Source organism: Perna viridis, chromosome 6 (assembly GCF_037379345.1).
Source record: "Perna viridis isolate PV_CMFRI_1.1 ecotype Kerala chromosome 6, ASM3737934v1, whole genome shotgun sequence".
NCBI lineage: Eukaryota > Metazoa > Mollusca > Bivalvia > Mytilida > Mytilidae > Perna > Perna viridis.
The window spans coordinates 5,470,145-5,493,524 of record NC_142450.1 but is presented as its reverse complement, the minus strand read 5'-3'; the positions used below and the strand labels follow the sequence as shown (position 1 = coordinate 5,493,524).

The window sequence follows — 23,380 nt, the reverse complement described above, 5'->3', positions numbered from 1 at the left end:
AAGCCACATGGACTAATAACTATTAGTAATCACAGCTATTTTGAAGGTGTTAAACTAGAAACCAACCAGTGATATTTCGTAAACTTATTTTGCTTCAGGATAAATTAAGAAGTTTACAAGAGAAAGAAATGTCTATGACAGATGACATACAGAGATATGAATCTTACCTCAATGATCTAGAAATACACAGACAGAACCAGGAGATTATTCTGAAGGAGGCTGATGATTCTCATACTAACACAGGTTTGAATTAGGGCATGAATCAATAATTTTGTAACTCTGCCTCTGAAGTACAGGGCGTTTCCACTTGTAAAATTATTTAAAACTCATGCAAAATTCCCAAAAACACCAGTTTACACCAGCTTTTTCTGTTCCCAATTAGCCAATTTTCTTCTTAAATCAACAGGAGGGACACTTTTAAGAAAGAGTAACAAAATCACTGTGAATGAACTTTCTTCTGCAGAAATCAATCTGCCAAACTTACAGACATAATATTCCTTAAAAGTTAAAATAAATTTTCTTTGACATGGGTAACAGGAAATGATTAAAGTGGGTGTTAAACATGTCATTATTGTACACATATCTTTGGTACTCTCCTTGGGGTCGACTTTTACTGACTATATTAGACAGGTTAAAGCCTGTGTGGATAAAGAAGGATTTCAAAATATCCAATACCAAGAAATTTTCGCAGGGTGCTAATTTTGGCATATTTTTGTGGTCTAAAGATGCCAGATTCCACTAAATATCTCTTCTGGGCTTCTTTCCCTGTATACAAATTGGCATCCACCAAAATTAGAAACACTAACATTTTTTGTATACCTTTTTGCCTCAAAATAACCAAATTTTACACCCTCCAAAATAACACGCCAAATGGTACCTTAATATTGTCATTACTTGTAGACTTTCTTCAATGAATGGGTTGATCATTAAATGTGTAACCTAAATATACTTTTTCATGTTATTTATATGTATAGCTGCTGAGTATGATGAGTGTTTGCACCAGTTGCAAAGAATGAAATGCATTTATGAATCCCAGGAATTTAGTGGTGCAGATATTGACAGAATCAAGGCCAGTGGTATGGAGTTGAGGCGACAGATTGATGAAATGGAGAGACGAGGTGCCAGTGTTGATCAGGATATTTGGAGTGTTGAAATGAAATTATCTAAAGAAAGAGAAAAGGTTAGTACTTGATGTTAGATATTTTTTGTCCCACCCCACATTTCCTTGAAGTATCTCCTCTGAAACCCCTTGGCAGATTGTTTCCATATTTGGTAGGATGTTTTGTTATGAAATATAGATGTGTACATGTATACAACACTTTTGTTTTGATTCAGTTTATATTGTAAGATTTTTTGAACAGCAGGAACTTCAAATCTCACTCATTAGAAGCAGGTGATGTGTGGCTGTGAGTCCCAATCTTGTTTACCTGTTTGTTTCTACCCAAAGATTTTTATATTTGAAAGCCAAACAATTTAGAAAGAACTGTTATCTTACTTCATTTACGGTCATAGTGTTCTCTACAGACAGTTTTTGGAGGGCACAGGCACCCTGCTCTTTCTGATGAGTTTAATCAGCACCTTCCCTTTTCTGTCAATTTCCCCTAATTACACATTCATGCTTGCATGATATACCTTCAAATTTGCCTTTAATGTACTAAAGTGCCTTCTCTTTTCAAAAGCTGCAGGGCCAACAAAGTTAAAAACAGCCATTTAAGAATGTTTCAGTTTTTGGTTCTTTCTCTGTATTAGCAAGTCTGTCTTCTCTACGATCAAATCATATGTTTATGCTTAATTTTTATTTTTACCCTGCCATCCTAAGGTGTTGATTGGTTATGTAATACCCTTTGTAAAATATTGCCCATCAGTCTGTTCGTCCCCTGAAGGTTTCCTGGATGATAACTTGAGAATGGATCAATGATTTTTATTGAATCTTTGCACAGTTGTTTAATTTCATTAATTACGTGTAAAGTTAATTTTTCAGCAAAATCCAAAATGTGGTTTATGAGTTGGAGAACATTTTGCCACCCTGGCAGGGTATCACTTAATGTTACATTATGCTGTATTTTTCCTAAGATGTTAATCATATCGTTTCAAAACTTCGTTTTCATTTGCACCATAACTTTATCCTGATTAAATATGTCTCATTTATTTTTTACACTGAAAGCAGTTTTGCCTTTAATTTAATGTAGCTTTGTAGATTTGTTGAAAAGTTCATGACATCATTTTAATTCTGTATACATTAAGACAAAGATATAAATGTCTAAAAAGTCTCACTTTGTAAGTCAATTTGAATTGTGTATATGTAGGCAGGGTACTAGCCTTTTTTTTTGGTTATTTTAGTTTGAGCAGTGTTTAACACAGTACCATAAGACAGCTAAGATGTTGAAGTTAATTCCTAGATCGTCAGAGAACTCCATAGATTATCAGATCAGCTCTATAGATGCTAAAACTTGTGACAAGCTTCAGAATAGCATCAAGGTAAGGTTTGTTCTATTGATATAAAGTCAGTTCTCAGGACTTTACCCAATAAAAAGAGTTCCAGTAAATGGTGTTGGTCATGGAGTCACACTGCATATAAATTATTGGTACAGACAATCAGATGAAACTTAGTAATGATCTTGCAAAAAATGGGGGAAAATTTACAAAGAAAGTAAATTATCTTATGGAAATGAATATTGCATACTCAAGACCATCTTGCTGTGTTTTAATGCTCCTATGTTTCATAAAGATAACTTATATAACATTTACTAAGGTATTTTTTAATTATAAAAAAATGACAGAGAACTCAGAAATCTTGGAGTGTTATTTTTATGATAACAAAGGATCTTAAGGTTTTTATTGTTTTCAGCCTGCATTGAACCATTTGAGCAAAAAGTGCCAGGATTCCATCATCAAAAAGACATCAGAAAAGATAACTAACTTGGATTCTTTAGAACAGGTATCTATTCATCAATTTGTATTCTGCCAACCTTATGTATATGAATGGACACTTAACTTTAAATAAAGAAAAATCCTTCCCAGATGTGGATAATCTCATTAGAGATTGTTTTTATCAAGTGATAGTACAAATCTAGTGTTTATGGACAGTATTACTATTGTTTAATTCTGAAGTCACATGACTTCCATAGTTTTCAAATGTGAAATGTAATGAAATAACAGGGAAACCTGTCTTAATGGCACCCTGAATTATCCAAATACCTGTCATAACCAGGCACTTTTTATATAAGTTTAAATGTATTTTGAACCTTGGTAAACTGAACCAATTTTAAAGTTTAGTGGAAGTGTTTGTTAGTATCAGGCAAAATGGGAAAAATCAGAAACATGCATGTCAAAACCCCTCCAATCTGACTATGTAATTTCACTCAAGGATACCTTCTTTTCATTTGAAAAGACTATTATTTGATCTCTGCATCACTGGCTTTGCTCAGAAATTTTTCAATAGAATGTTAGAAAAATGTGGTTTTTGACCGAGTTTTCTGCCCTTGAAATGTTCATTTTCAGTGCATTTCAGTGAAATTATAACACAATGAACCAACATGATATGGAAAATATGTTCTTCTTTCCTTGATTCTAATGGTACAGATAGTCAAATTGCACTATCAGAATGATGGGTTTTTTCATACCATGATTCGCCCACTGCCTGATTCTTACAGAGATTGACACTTAAAAGGCGTTCACTGAAATAAATAGATTGCCACCTGTGGATTTAATTCCAGTTTAGCAACTCTGTAAGTGAGTAATGTATTCTTAAAATTTTAATAGATTCCCAGTATAAGAATTCTCAATTTTATAGCTGGTTCCCTGCTTCGTGGGGCCATATACCATCATGAAAAATGTTGCTTCTGTTAGCAAGCGCATTGAAAATTTGGGCTAGTTTGTAATTTTCTTTCATAGCAAGATTATTTCAATTAATGGAATTTTTCTTCTGAAATACTTGAAATAGCTAACAAAGCAGGGTTCGTACGGGTCCTTGAATCCTTGAAAAGTCATGGAATTTCTTTTTGAAATTTAAAGGCCTTGAAAAGTCATTGAATCCTGTATCTTTGTCATAAGTCCTTGAAAAGTCATGGAATTTTATTCAAATGACATATTGTTTTATTAAGTGTTGAAATAAGCAATCTACAGTCTTCTTAATCTCACATTCGAAGGTAAGAAAAGGGAGAATAATCTGTAAGTGTTCAGGGACTGGTTTCCATTTGTGAATGTCATAAAGGGAACCAGATTTAACCGGTGTTAAAACATGACTTTATAAAACAAAATACAGTCATTAAAGGTTAACAAAATTCCATCACGTAGGACACATGTTTTGAACCTAAAGTTCTCATCAGCTATGTTGGCCAAAACATATTATTGAAGGGCTGAAATATTCACAAAATTAGTGCAAAGTTTTTTATAGGTCAAAGCAGTCTAATCTGGGTAAATCTGGAACTTTAGAAGCTTAGATTTTGCTCCTGTTAGATGTCATGGTTACACATACCAGCTGTATGAATGTGTTAAAAACATTTGGCATACATAAATACTATGTATGCTTACAATAATTTTAAGAAACTTATAAAAAGGTGCCCAATTGTTTGTGGTTTTGGGTATGGAATATTAAAAAAAATCCTTGAAAAGTCCTGGAAAATTGGAGCAAAAAAGGTGTATGAACCCTGACAAAGAATTGAACAAAAAATAATCAGTGTAAAAGATTGCATGAAGAATTGACAATTGTGAGGACTAACAACAACAAATGCATGAAGATGAAGCAGTAGAAACTTTGACGTTTTTCTTTTTTTTGTCACTTTCAAAGAAAGCATGTACTGTGTAACCAAAATGCTATTTTTAATTTTCAGTTGTCAGATAATGTTACGGAATTTCAAGATGAGGCAGATCAAGTTGATAAAAGAATTAAATTAATTGATGAAGAAATCAGTATCAAAAGACAGGTAAGAAGGATCCTGAAAGGGAACCAAGAATCGAGCAGAAATCCAAAGAATTTATTCCAAGGATTAGACAGGGAAACTAGACACACGAAAGAAACAAAAGAAAACAAGAAACCTGAATTTCCCATAAAATTGGGAGCATTGACTGGGTGCACTGGTAGGGTAAGCATTCTCTGCGTTTCTAGAAACACCCACCAAGTCATGTCCTGGGTATATGAAGGAGAAAAAGAAAACTATGACACAGTGAACAAATCTGTTCTCATGGTGCAGACAGAAGCACCATAAAGATTCAGGAATAACTAATCCTGAAGAATTAGAAAAGTATTGATATTTAATGTGAAGATACAGTAATGAAACCTTGAGGATATAAATGTTAAATGTTGCAAATTCAACTGAATTAGAAATTATTGATGGTAGCAAAGATACTCTTATTTATTTCTAAGCAATTTTGATTAACAGAATTACCAACAAGAAATTAATACAAAGAATCAAGATGTTGAAAATCTGGAGAGAGAAATTATGGAGATGCAGAGAGGATGGAAAGGTTGTGTTCCTGATGTCAAAAAAGATGTTGTAGAAAAACAACAATGGTTTGTATTGATGTACTGATTTTCATGGTTCCCCTTAAAGAAATATCTGAATTTTCAGGGTTTTGGTAACCAGGTAAATCTGGAATTAAGGATTTTTGGAGTACATTTATTTTTTTTTATTTCAGTCCACAACAAACACTTGTTCATTATAAAACAATTCTGAAAGCTTTACTTAGAATTTTCAAACCAAAGTTGCTCAAAACTTTATGGTGTGATTATAATGAAATAAAGTACAAATAAAGTAGTTTGATACCACTCATTTATTATTTCACTGTAAGATATATATTATTTAGGTCCATAATTGATTGATCCTTTGACACAGGCTTAAAAAAAAGTTAATTTTTTTGATTAAATTCTTGTTTCTAGTGGTGTGAACTTTAAAGTTTATCTATCTCAACTTTTAGAAGTATAAGTGGGTGGTGTGTTGGAATCACCTTGTCTTTCTGTCTGGATTTCGTCACAATTATGACTACCCATAGATGGATTAATTTCAAATTTAATATGTGACTTTATATAGGTGGGTCATAAGTTGTAAGCAATTTTAGATGCTGTCAGATATTTACTTCCTGTTTTGTTGGGCCATTTTTCACCATGTGGAATTATAGAGAAAATTTTTGTCACAAAAATGTTGGCTCCCAGTGGATTGATTGGTTTCAAATTTGGTTTGTTGCTTTGTATAGATAAGGCATACGTTGTAAGGGATTTTGGGTGCTGTCAGTTGTCAACTTCTTGTACAAGTGGAGGTATACTTAGCATGACTATGGATGTTTTATTTTGAGTTTTAAAATTATGTATGCATGTATTAAGTTTTGTATTACCATCCATCATCAGGGCTTCACAGAAACGAAGAGAACTGCAGAGGGAGGAAAACATGTACTTGAATTTTCTGGAAAATGTCCTGAAAGAAGTGATTCAACACAAAGAAAAAATTGAGGTATAGACAATGTATTACACTTCAGAATGATAAGTGCTGGAATCTGCAGGCAAAATTGAAAAATAATGAATAATGCTAAAAAAATAAACCCACAAATTTTATAGTGTAGGTACATAGTTTAGTTTAATGAAGACGAATTGACAGTTCATTCATCATAGAAGTGTCAGAGAATGCAGAAAAGCAAGCTACCAGTTACACTAGAATAATAGTGATTTATTTCTCTTTTGATGATGAAATTGCAATGCATTTCTTAAGAAATGCCATTTCTGCATGTCAGATAAGATTTTGAATTAGCTGTCGTGGAAAGAATGGTGTATTTTTTCCACCATGATTCACCCACTGCCTGATTCTCACAAAGTATAACACTTAAAAACTCATTGAAACCTAAGCTTTGGATTCGGTCATCTTTGTTCCATTCATCAATAAAAATTTATACTTCCTCCACTACTTAAGTAGCTGTCTTTGTAAGAATCATGCAAAATCTGAAAAATGTGATACATCCCAAAAAAGACTACATATTTTTATTTTTGTAATTAAGTTGTTTTATGGGTCTATACTATGAAATGTGTAATTATTCATTCAAATCTGCCTGCTCTTAGGAGATAATCAACATTGAAAATCCAGTAGATTCTATTGTATTTGAGCGTCATTTACAGAGTTATCTCCCTTAATTTTGAAATCTACAGTGCATTCTATATAATTTTTATCTCTTAAGAGCACGGGTTATATGAAAAGCCACATTTTATTTTCTATTTACTATGACATTTCAAACAAAATATCAAAAATAAAAACATGTAGGCTTTTTACCCATGAATCACATTTTGCATGATCCTTAGCTGGAGTGCTACTTAACTAAAAATAACTTTAGTACATAATGTGGATTCTCCTTTTTTTTTGTACCAAGGCATTTCCTGTACATCTGAATCATATTATGTATGATCATAAATGGACCATTAAAGTCAATAGCACAAATCTGCTGCAAACATTATAGACACATCTACTCATGGCTTAAAATATTTACACGAGAAATTTCAATCAGATGCTTGCTAAGGGAGATAATATTACTTGAGTTTCGCATATTTGTAACTTTGTTGGAAAGAGTTCACACGATTAAAATACACCCAATATATACATATAAAAATGTTAAAAACCTACAAGTGAGGGTATATGTAATGTAAAGCCACTAAACATTTCACCAGTACTTTATCCCCTTTCTAGATCTAAGATTTCTAGTAAACCCCATAAAAACTGATTCATAATTGTGTACTTGTATGTAAATCAGCAGTTGTGTTCATTTTCTTCAGGAAAAATTAAGCAGTATGTTCAAAGAAGCACAAGAATACAGAAAAGTGTGTGAAGAGGAATGTGCAAAAGAATTAGAAGAGCAGCAAAAACTGATAGATCGAGCAAAACAGACTTCCTAGAAGAGTTTTTAACTTAATTTTTCTAATTTTATGTGCAATTAATTTTTTGTTTACGTGGGTATCTTTTATTATAAATCATACTCTAGCTTACTGTCTTTTAACTCAGTTGGAACCTCAGCCTTTTCTGCCACACTAAAATATTACCTTGGATGCAGAAATGAGAATATCTTCAGGAAAAAATTTGCCTGAATTGTAGTGATACTCATATCAAAGAAGTTTCATCCACCAGATGTCGCCAAAATAATTAGTTAGATATCCCTAGAAATAAGGATCACTAACTCTTCCAAGAATTTTGGTGAGAAGCGAGGAGCAAAGAAAAGAAGATAATGGCAAATTATTCAACCAGTTTAACTAAAATTTTAGAATCAGATCGGGCAGATTCTTCCACTTATTCCCTCTGAGGATTTTCCTTTGTGTAATGAGAAAGGCTGAGGAGTCCAATTGTCTATCATATATAAACAACAACCTCAAATTTGTGTGAAGTTTAGAACATGCTATTTTACATACTGTGGTATATTTTATCTTAAGCTGTTTTGTACTTGTCAAGTTTTATTAACAAAGGCTACACGTTTCTATGATACCTATTTTATTGGGATTGGTACTTTAAATTTTTCTTACCGTCTTTCAGAATTTAATTTTGGATTTTGACCAGAAAACACAATTGTATGAAAGCAATTTTTAATTTAATTTTTTGTTATCTATTTTTAAGCAGGGGATGTTTAAAGAATTCAAAGTAAGTTGATCTGGTTTTACTTCAAACCTATCAATAAACCTTTTTGGTGTACATTTTGTATAATAAGCTGTATATTTGCTTTTATTAATGTAAAGATTTATATAGATATAAGCATCATGCATGTTTAAAATGTAGTAAAAGGAAATATTCTATATAGTAAAGGAATATTCTCTTTTTTTACTCTTATTCTCAGTCTTGACAGTAAACTGTATTTACTGTATTTAGAGAATTTTGTATAATATTACTTGCCTAAAAAGGTGAATATTTTTGAGCTCACCATTTCTAACAACCAGAGGACAACTGGTTTATTGTGAAAGCTGTATTCTTATGAAATATCAGGTCCACCAGTAGCTTAAGGTCTCACTTCAAGAATTCAAATATTTCTATGAATTATTTTTTTATTACATATGGAAAGCTAATTTAGTGTTCAGGGATTCAATGTGACCACAAGTCTTAGGCTTTCTTTTCATACAAGTAAAATGCTAGCAATACTTGCTTATTTAAAGTTCATAAACAGATTTCTTAATTCAAGATTTGAGAGAAGATTGAAATGAAATTCAGCCTACAATGGACAACTGTTTTTTTTTAAATGTCAAAACATGGCAAAACAGTTGTGTACCTCAAGTTATAAATGATAGCATATTTTTGGTGGAAAGATTTGTTCATTGCTATTAAGTGCTGTTCAGGTTTGATAGTTAGAGAGTATAAATAGATTTCTAAAACATTGTGTGCAGACAAATGTTTTCATCTCAATATTTATCATAAAAATACAAGATAAGAACATTGTCTTATGTTTTTGTTGCCTTTCCAAGAGCCAGCTATGTGTAAATGATTCAAATACTTAAAAGATTTTTTTAGGGATTTACTTAACCTCTTGCATAAGAATGTTGACTGTGTTCCTTGATTACAATAAAATTTTAATTTTCCACGTTTGAACTCTGTCACAAAATGCCTAGATTAGATATGAAAACACAAGTTATGCTCAAGACATTTTTATTAATACTTTCTTTATGAAAACGAAAAGAGGGGTGCACTACAACATCCAGTTCATTCTCCAAATATGCAGCTGTCCAGTACAAATTACTTGAATTGAAAGAAAGGGCTTTACAATATTGGATCTAGAAAAGCAGAGGTGCCTTCCCAACCAGTGCACTAGGTCCATACTCCAATTTTAAGTTTACTCATTTATTCTTTAATTTCTGGATGTAACATGATAATTGTTGTTCATGGTGTTTTGTCTGTATAGTCTTTGACACTGGATTATGAATATCCCGTAACTCATTCGATCATGGTCCACTCAGTAATGAATAAATTATTCATAAAAAATCTTTTATTTTTGTTCTCAACAATACAAACAATAATAACTGATAAACAAATACAGAAAGTCCATGTAATTATATAATTATTATATTCTCCTTTCATGTATCTCACACAAATAAACAATACAGAAATCTAATACAGCAGTTTCCTCACATCAAAATTTATTTTGCACAAGATTTACAACGTGCTTAAAAGAACTTCATGCTAAGGTATTGGGCATTAGTCCAATTGAAACATTAAAAAAATATGAGTTCATAGGAAAATTGATGTGGACCCCTTTTATTGAAGTTTCACCAGTAGCACTTTGTGAAAAAAATTTATTAAAATATTGTCAAACTTCAAACTTATCATTTAGTAATAAAACAAGATTTTACAAACAAATTATAAACATTGCTTAATAATATTTTGAATTACTTTTAAGTAAATGTGCTGTAGTTGTTAATTCTTAAGAACCATTATCTATATAGACAAGACAAATATTAGTGCAAGAAAATCTTACATAAAAAAGAAATGTGAGAATCTTCTAAGTTCACTTGATATCAGTAAGTAGTACTTATTGATTTTTGTTTTTAGCAGGAGGGCACCTGAATCACTATTTTGTTTTAAAAGGAGAATAACAAACTACAATTTCGACCATAAATCCAAATAAAAAACACCACACACACAGTATCCATATATCACAACATAAACAATGTAGTTGTCTCATACTAGCAATTATTTTTAAAAAGTTGCGTTGTTTTATTAGCGAAACATTTTCCCGTGTACGACTTTAAGCATTATGGTTATTACTAAAGTTTCAATAAGTAGAGAAGTTCATGACAATCCTCTTATTCCTCTGCTTCTGGTGCTGGTAAGGACTTCCTATAACTGAAAAAGGCAGAAGGCAATTGTTAAAGCAAGGGAAATACCTCTTTTAAAAAATGTTCTTAATAGTTCATATCTCTTTTCTCATCTGAATGTCTCATCAAATGTACATCTTAAACAAATATCAATAAATCCTGGTATATATGATTTTATTTTAAAATCTATTATCAAATATAAATAATCATCATGAACAGATGAACACATGAAGTAGATTGTGTTCCTTTGACCACACCAGCAGTATAGTTGTCTGAGAATGGAAATTATTGCTTTTAAATTAATAATAATCCATGCTATGTAAAGACAGTAAATAATTAGTATAAATACAAATGTTCATACATAAAGCATACAGGTACTTTTACAATGTACGGAATAGACAAAGAACATCATCAAAAAAAATATCAGTTCATTAATAATTGATCCAACACAATTCCCTTATACAGTTCTCATCCCATGTCAGGTAAGCTGTCTACAGGTTTAGAAAGTAGAAAATCATTGACATTGCAAAAACTCAGGAATTATCAAATGATTGTTTCAAACTACTTTGATGTTGAAGCATTTTTACTTTTGAATTAAATTTCATTTTTCAGTAGAATTTTTTCTCCACAGGGAAAGATATCCATTAAATGTATTAGATAAAATACACAAATATTCAAAGAAGTAAATCTCAACATAATAAGGTCAATAAAGGAGGTGAATCCAAATACATAGTATAATTACATTAGTCATGTGTATCCCTGAAAACAGTATCAAATCAAGAAATGAAAAGCATACACTATGCAATACAAAAAAAAACATGCAGGAGATATACTGTTACTACTGAAAGCAAATGGTGTGCAAGCATTAGAAATATATACATGTATTTGTTAGTATAACTGCAACCACAATCAAATACATATTTAAAAACTTCATTATTCTGTGAAGACGTGTTTACATGGTAGATATCAATCACAGTGATTCAATAAAATTTACACTTAATGGGAAGGGGGGGTTAATTTTTCATTAAAATAATGATACATATATTTTTATCTGTCAATTTAGGGCAAATATGCATCCAAACACTTTCAAAACCCACAAGAAATTGACTGGTACCACATTATTCACATTATGAAAATTAAACCTAAGTTTTTACATAATTTAACAGCTTCACTTTAAAACAACAATTTGTAACAGTAGCTTTTAAATAAAAATACTGTGGATGATTCATAAAAAAAATACCTCATTTTTTGTATTGAAACTAAATTATTTATTTCTTATGAAAGGTGCTGTTTTGATTAAGTCTGACTTAATCTCCCTTAAAAAGAAATGATATTCCCTATTTTCAATAGAAAATATATTTCATGTAACTTATTGTAAATTTCAATTCTCTGAAGTATTGCTCTTACATACATGTACCAGTATTATTGTCAACCCACTTTTCACTCATTCATGACTTACTATTAGACATCAATTTTTGTTGAAGACTGAAAGAGCATTATTGCTGTGAATGCATTTCTAACTCAATACATCATGCAAGTTTTTTCTTATTATAATCGACCGAGAGAAAATTGAGGTAAATGAGTTAGTTTATTGACCTATCACTTCTTCATATGCATTTAGTATTTATTGTATATGAACTTGTAAGATACTGATTTCATGGTTGTAAGCAAGAGTTCCAATTGATGATGATAAAAATATTGAATTTATTCACTTTATCTAATAAAACCTTGAACTGTGAACAGTTTGGACAAGCATGGAAACCCTATTTAAGCTTGATACAGCTCTGAATTTTAATTGTGATAAAATATTTGACATAGGATAAGTATTTGACCAGAATCTATGGCTCCTTTTTTTTTGCCCCCTATTCTTGCATAGTTCCAGTCACAAACCTTAAAACAACCAGTCTTCTTTTTGATATGGAAAACAGTGGTGCAATTTTAAAGAAATCCATTCATTTTTATTCATGTTATTATCCAGACTATAGGTCCCTCACATGTTATTGGTTAAAAATCATAACCCCTTAAATCAATCCCAGCATTCCTTTTGAGGTGAAACACCTTGCTGTAAAATTCCAAAAATATCAATGCACTTCCACTCAATATATTTTCCATAAATAATGAAAATTCTTGTTTCAGGTCACTTTTTGGTCCTGAATTCCTAAGCGGTTCAAGTAACAAGTTTTTTGCTGTTGTATAACTGGGGCCCTGCTAAGTCATCCCTAAAGTTTTATTTCAGAAACTATCTTTCCACTATTTTGCCTCTAATACTACAGGTTGCCAAGTAATAATATAAATCATACAATATAATCACTACATCAATATAATTATATGTTATAAACACTAATATGTAACTTTCAGCCAACAGAAGTTCCAGTATACAAAATGTTTACTCCCTGAATAAGTCCTAGTTCCTGAATAACCCCACATTGTCATTTTTTAAGATAAATGAATTTTATAATGGAAAATTAGAAGTTTTCATTCATATTTTGTCCATCAGAATTTTCTTCAAAACATTGCAACAATTGTACACAATTTAATAAAAAAAAACCCTTTTTTCTCTGACTTGTTCATATAACAGTTCTGGTACTCTCAAAATGAAAATTTAAAATAAAATGAAATTCTATCAACATTCCTATCAAAACCCAATTTATCATTCTCTGTAAGAATCTGGCATCCTTGAGTGAAATCATATTGTCAGATCGGTTTTGGACACGCAAGCTTTCTGATTTTTTTCTCTTTGCCTGATTCTTACAAAGACTTTCACTTAATACATAAAACTAGGAATGATTCAGGGATATTGAACTAACAAAATCAAAAACCAGAAAACAAAATATACTTAACAACACACTCCATCAGGTAACTTACTTGTATATTCTAGACAATTGATATAGGCCTGTGGCCCCAACAAATATATTTACAGTAAAGAGATTCCAGTTCTTCGGTACTATAACCGTTGAATATCTAGCCCAGATAATACCTGCCGAAAGAAAGTCAAGTACTCACACATTAAGAAGGGTATTTTAATACAAACCTCACATTTCGTATGTAAAGTTACCTCCCATATGCAACAGTTATCTTTCCTTAGATCAGGTATCTTGTAAAAATGAATTTTTATTTTCCTTGCAACAAGTGACCCCAGCATCACAAAACATTTCATGGTAAGTTATAAGATGGTACCTGCTGAAAGGATAAGATAACTTTGCAAATGGGAGATAAACCATGTTGATAGAAAAAGGGAGCATTGTAAACAAAAGAAAATCTGTGATCAATGCATATAGATATATAGAGGCCATTGCACAATAAATTGAATACTGCCCAAAAGATGGCTGATGTTCATATAGCCCCTTCTGAAAATTATGTTCCTTAAACAATAAAGATTGACATTATATTAGAAAGTTTAACCAGTGACTTCCTTTTTCAAACACCCAAAACCAAAAAAAAAAAAAAAAATGGGTCAATAACCTTGAAAATATTATCACCAAATAATGAAACTAAGAGCTTTCTTTACCAGCATATTTCATATGCATATCACATCTGTTTTTTCTCATGATAATATAAACACTTTTTAGTGTTATGTGAAAGTTACAAAATTCTCTCTAGGGTACAGAAATATATATATCTAGCATTGATTTCAGCAACAAGGTTCTGAAAGAAAAATATCAATGGTCTTTGTACAGTTGTTTGGCTGAAATGAAAAACAATCTGGTATCTACTACTTATCTAATCCAGCTACTTCACTTTTTTTTTCATTCAAAATAGTCAAATTTGTGAATATCAGTATGGAATAATAAAAATATGGCATGGACAAGATGTTAAAAGGAGACTAAATGACCAAAACAAATCAGTTTGATTGAATCTATCTTTGAAGTCATATACCTGTTCAATCAAAATGTCTCAAAACAGGTATACTGGATTAGCTAAAAGGAAATCTAGCTGATACATGTACAAGGTGCAAGGAGTAATACATGAGGTAAACAAATATGTGTACTGGTTCCATACAGTGGGGTTATTCTATCAAAAACTAGGGTTACTAATGGGTATGAGGGTCTATTGTTTCTGTGATTTATATACCATTTATACTACAGTGAAAGTTCTTTAATTTGTGGATACCAATTTTCCTGGATTAGGTAAAAAACTCAAGTTTGTGGATTCTTGAATTCGTGGTTTTGAGGTTTTAGACATACATATAAATGGAAATCTTTTTGTTGGGAACCAAATTTTGTGGTTTGGCTTACCCATGAAAATTGGTATCCCACAAACAATAGTACTTTCACAGTAATCATTATATAAACCAGCAAGAGTTGAAGGTTTGTGACTTCTCAAAGTTTCAAATCCATGTCCCACTTACAGAAAACTGAAAGTTCTCAATAAAGTGTTAATGAAAAAGTTTGAAGGTCAAGGACCTAGGAACATAAAATCGTAAAATAGCAAAAGTTCCAGGCCAGATATTGAATGCCCTGGACCTCAAACCCACACTGAATTCAACTCACGTACAGTAATGGTTAGAATATGATATATGATATAAAACATATGATACAGATGTCTACATAGTTGGTAGCAAAGTTAATACAGGGCTTTCTAGAAAGATGACTGTGAACTCCGAACTGAGTAGCCAGTTTGTAAATATAATTTGGACTCAGGATATTTTTACACTCCAAAGTTAAAATGGGTTGTTTTCTTTATAAAAATAAAATTCAGGTTATAAGAGAAATGTACATTACAGGATAACTTATAGTTGTTACCGGTGGATTAAAAGGATTTTTTTTAATGGTATTTCGAAAATATCCGATCAGATTTTTTTCACATACAAAAATTAGCCTTTAGTTGCTAGTAATTGTTGTTTAAAACGAGTATATTTACTTCATTAGTTTTTGGCCTTCTTATTCAATCAAAATATTAGGTTGCCAACTTCAAAAGCTTGTTTCAATATTATAGCAATGACTAGACCTATATATATGTATTAATTATGAAAGAACTCTAGTCATTTACAGTGTGTTTCATTGACAATGCCAATTATTGTTTCTAATATGCAGTTTAACATAATATCAAAGGAATGAAAGTGGCTTACATGTATTTTATTTTCAATTTGGAAATATAGGCTTCAAGCAAAAACAAACTTAACATGCCTTCATGGTTGAAATATTTCTAAAAATAGTCAATGGATGTGGACAATAATTCCTTCACAGAAATGGCTTGAAATCAGTTGATCTTATCTAGTTTTGCCAAATTATCAGTTCTAATTCATTTTGGGAACTAGTTTTTGTATATTCATACCTGAATTACAGAAAAGGTTTTATGGAAGTACTTATAATATTAGTAGATGGTATTTCAATAATATAAATAAGATCTTCACATACTAAAGATGCAAGTTTTTAAGTAAATAATCTTTATATTGTATCACTTTGTGGAACCAGGAACACATATTGGCAACACTTTTGATGAACTTACTTGTGTATTCTGACCACCTGGACAACGCCAGTACAGCCAACAAATACATTACACAGGGATAGATACCATAACTTAGGAATAATGATCAAACACCAGCGTGCCCATATAAATCCTTTAAGAACAAGGAATAGATCTATAAATAGCCCTGTAAGGCCACACTTACAATAATGATTGTTTCACGTAAACCAACCCAAGCTGGAACTATAAATAGCCTTCAATGTCATAACTGAAGTAAAAGTGATACGGACAACTGCTCCCATATTTTTAATACAAAGGCAAATCGTCCTAAGTTTTCAAAGTAGGAAGATATTACAATAAATATTAAGCAGTGTCTTCCCTACGCCATCATAGCGCTACACTTTGCAGTGCTATGATTTCGTAGCACTGTGCTACAGTGATTAATTTTAGTCCAAAGGCACTATGGTCACTGTGTTATAATTTTGGAGGAAGGCCATAAGAGCTGTGCTATGCTAGTAAGAACTGTGCTATTTAAAAATTATGGGGAGAACACTGTCATACAATATTCATATTTTACTGGCAAATTTTTTTTTTCAGTCCATCTAAAGTTTAACTTTTTAACCCAAGTTCTCATTAAAAATCTCTAAGAGAGTTTAAATATTCATTGAAGTTATTTCAGGTGAATAAAACAAAAAAAAATTTTAAGAATAAATTTTGGTATTAAATCAGCCATGCAACATCATATTAAATCAAGTTTCTGTCGTGAAATAAAATCCTAAGTAAACTAATCATATTCTAGGATTTACAGTGATCAGGGAAACTCGTTTAGTGTGTGATTCTGAAGGTTATATACCTGTTTGCAAGTATAAATGTGTTATCATGCATTATTTTGGCTCTGATTGTTTGTCAAAAATGCTGGATTAGATAAGGTTAAAAACTGGCACATACTGGAAGCGAGTGTTCTAATTTTCACTTACTTGTAGATCCTGGCCATTTGAAACAGACCAGTGCATCCAACAAATATATTACACACAAAGTAAGGCCAAATTCTTGGTATAATAATCAACGACCAACGTGCCCAAAGAAAGCCTTCAATTAAATGAAGAATCGTTTTTCTTAATGGCCAAACAGACCCTTGTTTCGCATGCCATGGCAATAATACAAAACAAAATGGTTCCTATAGCTTACCATACCAGTACACCTGGTTCATGCTCCCAGTTTTCAGTGGAGTCTGAGTTGCTCATTTGTTTTTCTTACTTTGTATGTATTATTTTAGTTACTTTATGTTCTTTGTTGTGTTTTCCTGTTTTCCATTTCTGGTCTTTGTCCCTGGATTACATTCTTTTGATTTCGGCTAAAATCTTGGCTTTCATTACTCTTTGAAAAGTAGACCTCGTAAGTTAATTGAAGACTTTTTCATAAATCAAGAATAAAATTAATAATTAAAGATCAAAGGAAAATTGCCTCCATTTGAGTAAGTCACTTGCTGGCTATATGAGATTTGACGGTTCTGAAATATGGATGTAGCTTATAGTTAATGTACAAAAATGTATGTATGGCATAAATGGATGATCTGAAAATAATAAGATGAAAGAAACATTTTATATAGTTATTTATGAGACTAAATATATCCATTTCCATTGCTGAAATTGTTATATTGTTACTAAAGTTTTAACTTCTGATTTCACCTGGAGTATATGTAATTTGCATAGTTAAAAGACAGTTTTTTCAGTAAAAATTATTGGAAGAATTTTAATATTTTTAGAAAAGAGGTTAATGCAGAGTAATTTATGGTAGTATTAAAGCAACCAAGTTAGGGCTGTTCCATTAAAAGATATGGGGAACCCAGGGAAAACAATTTTTCACCAGGGGAGTGACTCTTAGAAGTTCCATTGATGTTTTGTATTAAACTCTGTATTTTGTCAAGAGACCTGAACTACCACCCATATACAAAGAATAAAAGTGCCTTCTACCCCTCACATGTTTACTGGAACAGCCCTTAGCATTTACATGGTAAAGTAAAATTACTACATATATAACTTAAGGTCACATTAAAAACAAATATTTCAAATGAGGCAAAAAGAAAATAATACTGGTAGTCTTGTTCCTGCTACCACAAGAAAAAAACAGGGTTAGTAGGGAAATTATCTTTATTTTTCAAAAGTGTTTTACACTGAGTTAATGGGGAAACAATTTAGACTTTAACAGCGCTTGAGCCAAAATATCCTTAAAATGGCACATTAAAAACAGACATATCATTTTTTTTTTTTTTTGGCCTGATGTCCAAATTATTAATAATGAATTTCATATTTATCTATTATGGATTTTAATGCAGTCAATATATTGAAACAGGTCCACATACAACATATTGACTGAGAAAAAGTCAGTAATTTATATGTGTAAAAAGTGCATTTTAGCAATAATATTGCATTTTGTGGATTCGAAATTTGGACTCAGCATGTCATTTTCACCTTAAAAGCCAAATTTTATCCAAGACAAACCATTTTGTAATTTTGGCAGAATAATTAGTCACCATGGCAACATCGACTTTTGAATTGTCTCAAAACCTCAAGATTTTGACTCCACATGTCAAACTTCCTAAAAACCAAGTTTTATTCAAATCCAGTAACTTTGAAATTTTGGCAGGAAAACGTTGCCATGGCATTGGGCAACATCTTGTTTTCATTTTTTTTCGTTGCATAATCTTGATCAGAATGTTTAACTCTACCAGTTCAAGTTCCTGGCCACCTAAGCAAGTTTTCAGTGATATTGGAATGTGGTTTTTATCTGTATCTATTTTTGAAAACATTACATAAACATATATAAAAATAGAAAAATAGCATCAATATAAATATAAATAGAAACATGGGTTTAGGTATGCTGAATATCCTTTGAATTACATGACTTTGGTATAGAAGAATGCCACACCATATGTAATACATGTATTACGAAATATTAAAATCATTAAACGCTCAACAAGGGAGATGACCCACAGTGACACATGATCTACAATGTCTGTGAATTAGCATACCCTCTATATCAGACAACATGAGTTAAATTTGAATAAAAGCAGAAATGGTACTTAACTGAACTTACACCACTGTGCCTGAAAATATCTGAAATTCTGTTGATTTGTGTATGAATCTTTACCGTTTTAATGATTGGTCAGTGTAAACAATATATTTCATGGAATAAATTTTCATTGTTGTTAAACAGCTGAAATATTCTAAATTAAACATTCAAATAGAACTTAAAACAACTTGTGATATCAGATGAGCGTATCTTGTCAGGTATGAATCTATTTTATCAAGACAACATCCTTTATTTAGTGAGGAATAGAAGTTCTAAATTAGTTCATTCAAGAATACAATGTACAAATATTCTAGAACAAATCAATATCAGGGGATATCATGGTATTAAGAAATCAATTTGGCCAATATAGAAAAAAAATGGCAACTTGTCATTAATGTTATGTGAAATAAACCCATTAACAAGTATTATTATTTTCTTCTTTTTCCCTAAACATTGGAGATTGGAAAGGACAGTATTCTAATTAGCAATTTATTCATCATAAAATATGTTATAGAGACGGAGCGTTATTGATGTCATAAATATGTAGATAGTCTAGCATAACATGAATAACTCATTTTTAGGAAAAGATGTCAACAGTTAGGATGTGATTGTTTAAATTTTTAACGCATATGTTATAGGTCTCACAGATTCCCATTAGTCAAGACATCTGTGATATAATGACATAGTGGTGAAGTTATCAACAAAGTCAACTGTTATTTCAGTACAAATACAAAATGTAGCTCTGTCCATCATAGGCATAGACTAACTTCATATTAATTTAAATTTTACAAATGATTTTAATGCCAGATAAATGATGGAAACCAATATCATCAGTAACAGGACACAAGACAAATTGCAATAAAACATGTAAATACCTGTAGCTGCCAGGGCGGTTGATTGTGTTACACTGAGTTTCTCAGGAGGTCGTGCTATGTCTGCTATACCAGCAATAACTAATCCCTACAAAAGTTCAAAGTTCAAAGTTTTATTAGATCTAAATCAAGGGCCCATGAAGGACACAGTAACAATTACAGTACAAATATATATGATTCAATAATAAAAAAAAAAAAAACATGAACTACACAAGTGCCATAATATATATTTATTTATCTGTTAAGTGTGCAAGGCATTCTGATTATAATATAGTTAACCAATATTGAAGTCAGCTTTATTATTCTAAAAGCTCTAATACCCAATGAATAAATACCTCATCATGACTTATGGGAGTAAAAAGATACATGGATATGATTACTTTGTTACAAAAGTCACCAAGGACAGACACTTCAAGGAGGTAGGCAAGGTAGGACTGTAATGTAATGTAGATAGATCAAATTTGAATAGATTGGTAAAATGTACCCAATTAATAAACCTCCTTATGACTTATGCTAGCATGATAAAGGGTATGTAAGTCTCGTCACATGACTCTGTGATTTTACCAGAATGGGTCCTTTCATGTATGTATCATTCAAATGCATGGAAATTGTCATTTACAGGGCCATGAGCTCAGCATTAAAAGCAAAACATCTTTCTGTAAAAAAAATACTGACTAAAATGACAAATATCTTTTTCAACATTATGAAAATGTTAAGAAAAGATAAAAATAGAAGATTTTGCATTGTAATGCAGCATTTCGAGATCCTAGAAGTAAACAATAAAATGCAGGTGGTCTTAAAATTTTAAGTCCAATGTGTTTTACATCGGAAATTCTGATAAAGAAAATGAAACTAGAATAAGACTTACAACAGACTTTGAAATTGACCACCAGCCTGACTCTGCGACAGCCTTGGCTGGTAAAAATGCTGGCGGTTTGCAGAATTTGGCCAACATGCCAATGATTACTATACATGTTCATTTCACACTTTGAGTTCGGGCTTGTTGTCGGAAATTTATATGGCAAAGATTGCTTACAAACCCAATATACAATTGATGCATGTAAAGAAATATCCTTAGTGTGAAAAAAATTAATTCAAAGAGCATACATGTACCTTACACTTTTTTTTTTATGTGACTTTTTACTTGAATGAATTTTAAAAGCTCACTAAACTGTCCTGGTATTCTTTTTAAGACTGCATGTCATGTTGACATTTACTTCTTTAATAATTCTTGACATTTCTTTGAAAGGGGCACTACGAAATTTAGTTTAATATAAGAACACATGTCCATCAAACTATCTGTACACAAATTGGAGCTGTATAAATATATACTTTTTACTTGCCCATTTGAATGATGGTGCCCAGAAAAATATTGTCTTTGGACCTGCAACAAAAAATGACTCTTGAGTAATTAGTTCTGCAATGCAATTTTTTCAACATTTGTTATTGAACAAATAATTGATGTGAGTGAAAATAAATATCACAAGTAACTGTCCAAAATATTGAGAGCAAGTGACAGAGTTTAAGTGTACAGTTTCAATGGACAACATTGTATTATACAGTATATGCGACAACACATAGGTGCACAAAACTATTTTTACAATTATATTTGTTCCAGTAATATAAGGAACTTATGTTATATTTTGATTGATACATGTATAACAGTTGTTCCTGGTAAGCATTTAATTTTTACACCTGGCAGATTACTATCTAAATCAGAAAGGTGCTTTAATCAAGGGTTTCATATTGACAATCAATAGTGTTCATTATGAGATAGATGTATTTACCTGTGCACAATACATGTATGTAAAGCAAAGATGGAAGCTGATAAATATGAAAAACTATTTATGTTTTAAATGATGGATCTTCTGTTGAAGTTTAGTAAATTTCTTAACAAATTATAACTTGTTTACATGCAAGCAAGAGAATAATTGTGACTAATTTTAAAGATACATGTATTACATTTTTACCATTCCAAATGAATACAATATCATATTATTACTATTCGGAATAAACATAACATTATACTTTCAACTGCACCTTTAGTGGATTTATTATCATACACTATTACCGCACGAAACATCAGAAGAAATATTCTGTAATACTTTTACCATTCAGAACAAATGTTATATAATACTTTTACCATTCAGATCAAATATTCTATAATAATATTACCATACAGAACAAATATTATATAACACTTTTACCATACAGAACAAATATTCTATAATACTTTTACTATTCAGAACAAGTATTACATATTTCTACTTTTTTAATAAATATACCATTAAGTATAAATATTATATTTGTGTATTATTTTTACCATTTTGAATAAAAGTAGCATTATGTTCTTTTACAAAATATATATTTCTAAAGACCAATGTAATTCAAATATACTACAAACATGTATTGTATTCAATTAAATTTTTTAAAAATATTTCATATCTTTGAAAAAAAGAAAATATATGAAAAAATCCTATAACATTGTTTTCTCTTATTATGTAGGCATGAATGAAAATGAGAAGCCATGATATATTAATTCCAAAGAAACTTTATTATGTAATATGTAACAAAAATTCTGTTCGTAATTTATTTTGTGCGATACTTTGATGCATCGGTAATTTTATTATGCACTTGGAAAATAAATTACATAAATCAGACTCCAATTGAAATTTTTTTTAAATGATGAATTGTCTTCGGAATAAATATTATGGTAGAACTTCTATTCCGTGACAGCCCCACCTTTTCAGAGTTTCTTGGTCCACCACTGTGAGGATTAAAGAACACTTTTGACCTAAGACAGTTTGCAACACTACCTATATAACACAGACCTTATTCCAAAGTGTTTTTTTTAAATCAGTAATCAATATTGTAAGTGGCTTGCATATTTGTGTTACTGTCAATAGTGTCATGCTTTAGTTTAGCCTTTACCGTTGTGGCATGCGATATGTTGGACATAATTATCAATAAGAGCTAACCAGCTGGATGATTCCAGAAAGGAGCGAATTTGGCAGGCACGAATCTGTCGGCAACAGCAATTATCCCCCTGTAAATCGCAGTCATTTTATTTTGATTTGACAGTTTGCCCTTGCTAGTCCTCTCAGATTACACCAGGGGAGATAACTGATCTAATGTTGAAATGAAGCTGAAGTGTTCATTTACAGAATAAGTCGCGTTTAATCTGCATTGTAATTTTCTAATCTGATTGATATAAAAAAAATCCTAAACATAATAAACTATGTAATAATTTTTTAAAGATATATACATG

At 31.1% G+C, this 23,380-nt stretch overlaps 2 protein-coding genes across 8 annotated transcripts in view; one reads left to right on the top strand and one right to left on the bottom strand.

Moving 5' to 3' along the window:
- The window catches only part of LOC148613329 (kinetochore protein NDC80 homolog), a 50,329-nt gene extending 40,798 nt beyond the window's left edge, over positions 1-9,531 (top strand). For all 3 annotated transcript variants that reach the window (XM_088586680.1, XM_088586682.1, XM_088586681.1), the window contains 8 exons: positions 99-243; positions 975-1,180; positions 2,341-2,478; positions 2,849-2,938; positions 4,833-4,925; positions 5,382-5,512; positions 6,344-6,446; positions 7,751-9,531. In XM_088586680.1, coding sequence (XP_088442806.1) covers positions 99-243; positions 975-1,180; positions 2,341-2,478; positions 2,849-2,938; positions 4,833-4,925; positions 5,382-5,512; positions 6,344-6,446; positions 7,751-7,870 — 1,026 coding nt within the window. In that variant the 3' untranslated portion in view covers positions 7,871-9,531. The remainder of the gene's footprint in view (positions 1-98; positions 244-974; positions 1,181-2,340; positions 2,479-2,848; positions 2,939-4,832; positions 4,926-5,381; positions 5,513-6,343; positions 6,447-7,750) is intronic.
- Positions 9,532-9,924: 393 nt separating this feature from the next.
- LOC148613328 (mitochondrial pyruvate carrier 2-like) lies at positions 9,925-23,251 on the bottom strand. Of its 5 annotated transcripts, XR_015923345.1 has the most exons (6): positions 23,091-23,251; positions 21,456-21,496; positions 20,116-20,200; positions 17,146-17,257; positions 13,628-13,739; positions 9,925-10,790 (listed from the first exon to the last, which is right to left on the bottom strand). XR_015923345.1 is itself a non-coding variant. In XM_088586685.1 (5 exons), exons 1-5 carry the CDS (start codon positions 23,173-23,175, stop codon positions 10,751-10,753), a joined length of 363 nt encoding a protein of 120 aa, XP_088442811.1. In that variant the 5' UTR covers positions 23,176-23,251; the 3' UTR covers positions 9,925-10,750. The 5 variants fall into 5 exon arrangements, 4 of the variants coding, with proteins under 4 accessions (XP_088442811.1, XP_088442810.1, XP_088442809.1 ...); XM_088586685.1 differs by lacking the exon at positions 13,628-13,739; XM_088586684.1 differs by lacking the exons at positions 13,628-13,739; positions 17,146-17,257 and adding an exon at positions 16,211-16,322.
- Between the last annotated feature and the right edge of the window lie 129 nt (positions 23,252-23,380).

Coding starts and splice junctions, on each gene's coding strand:
- LOC148613328 (XM_088586685.1), bottom strand. CDS start 23,175: ATGACTGCGATTTACAGGGGGATAATTGCTGTTGCCGACAGATTCGTG. Junction 21,497..23,090: donor TTTCTGGAATCATCCAGCTG/GTTAGCTCTTAT, acceptor TTTTTGTTGCAG/GTCCAAAGACAATATTTTTC. Junction 20,201..21,455: donor GGGCACCATCATTCAAATGG/GCAAGTAAAAAG, acceptor GAACTTTTGTAG/GGATTAGTTATTGCTGGTAT.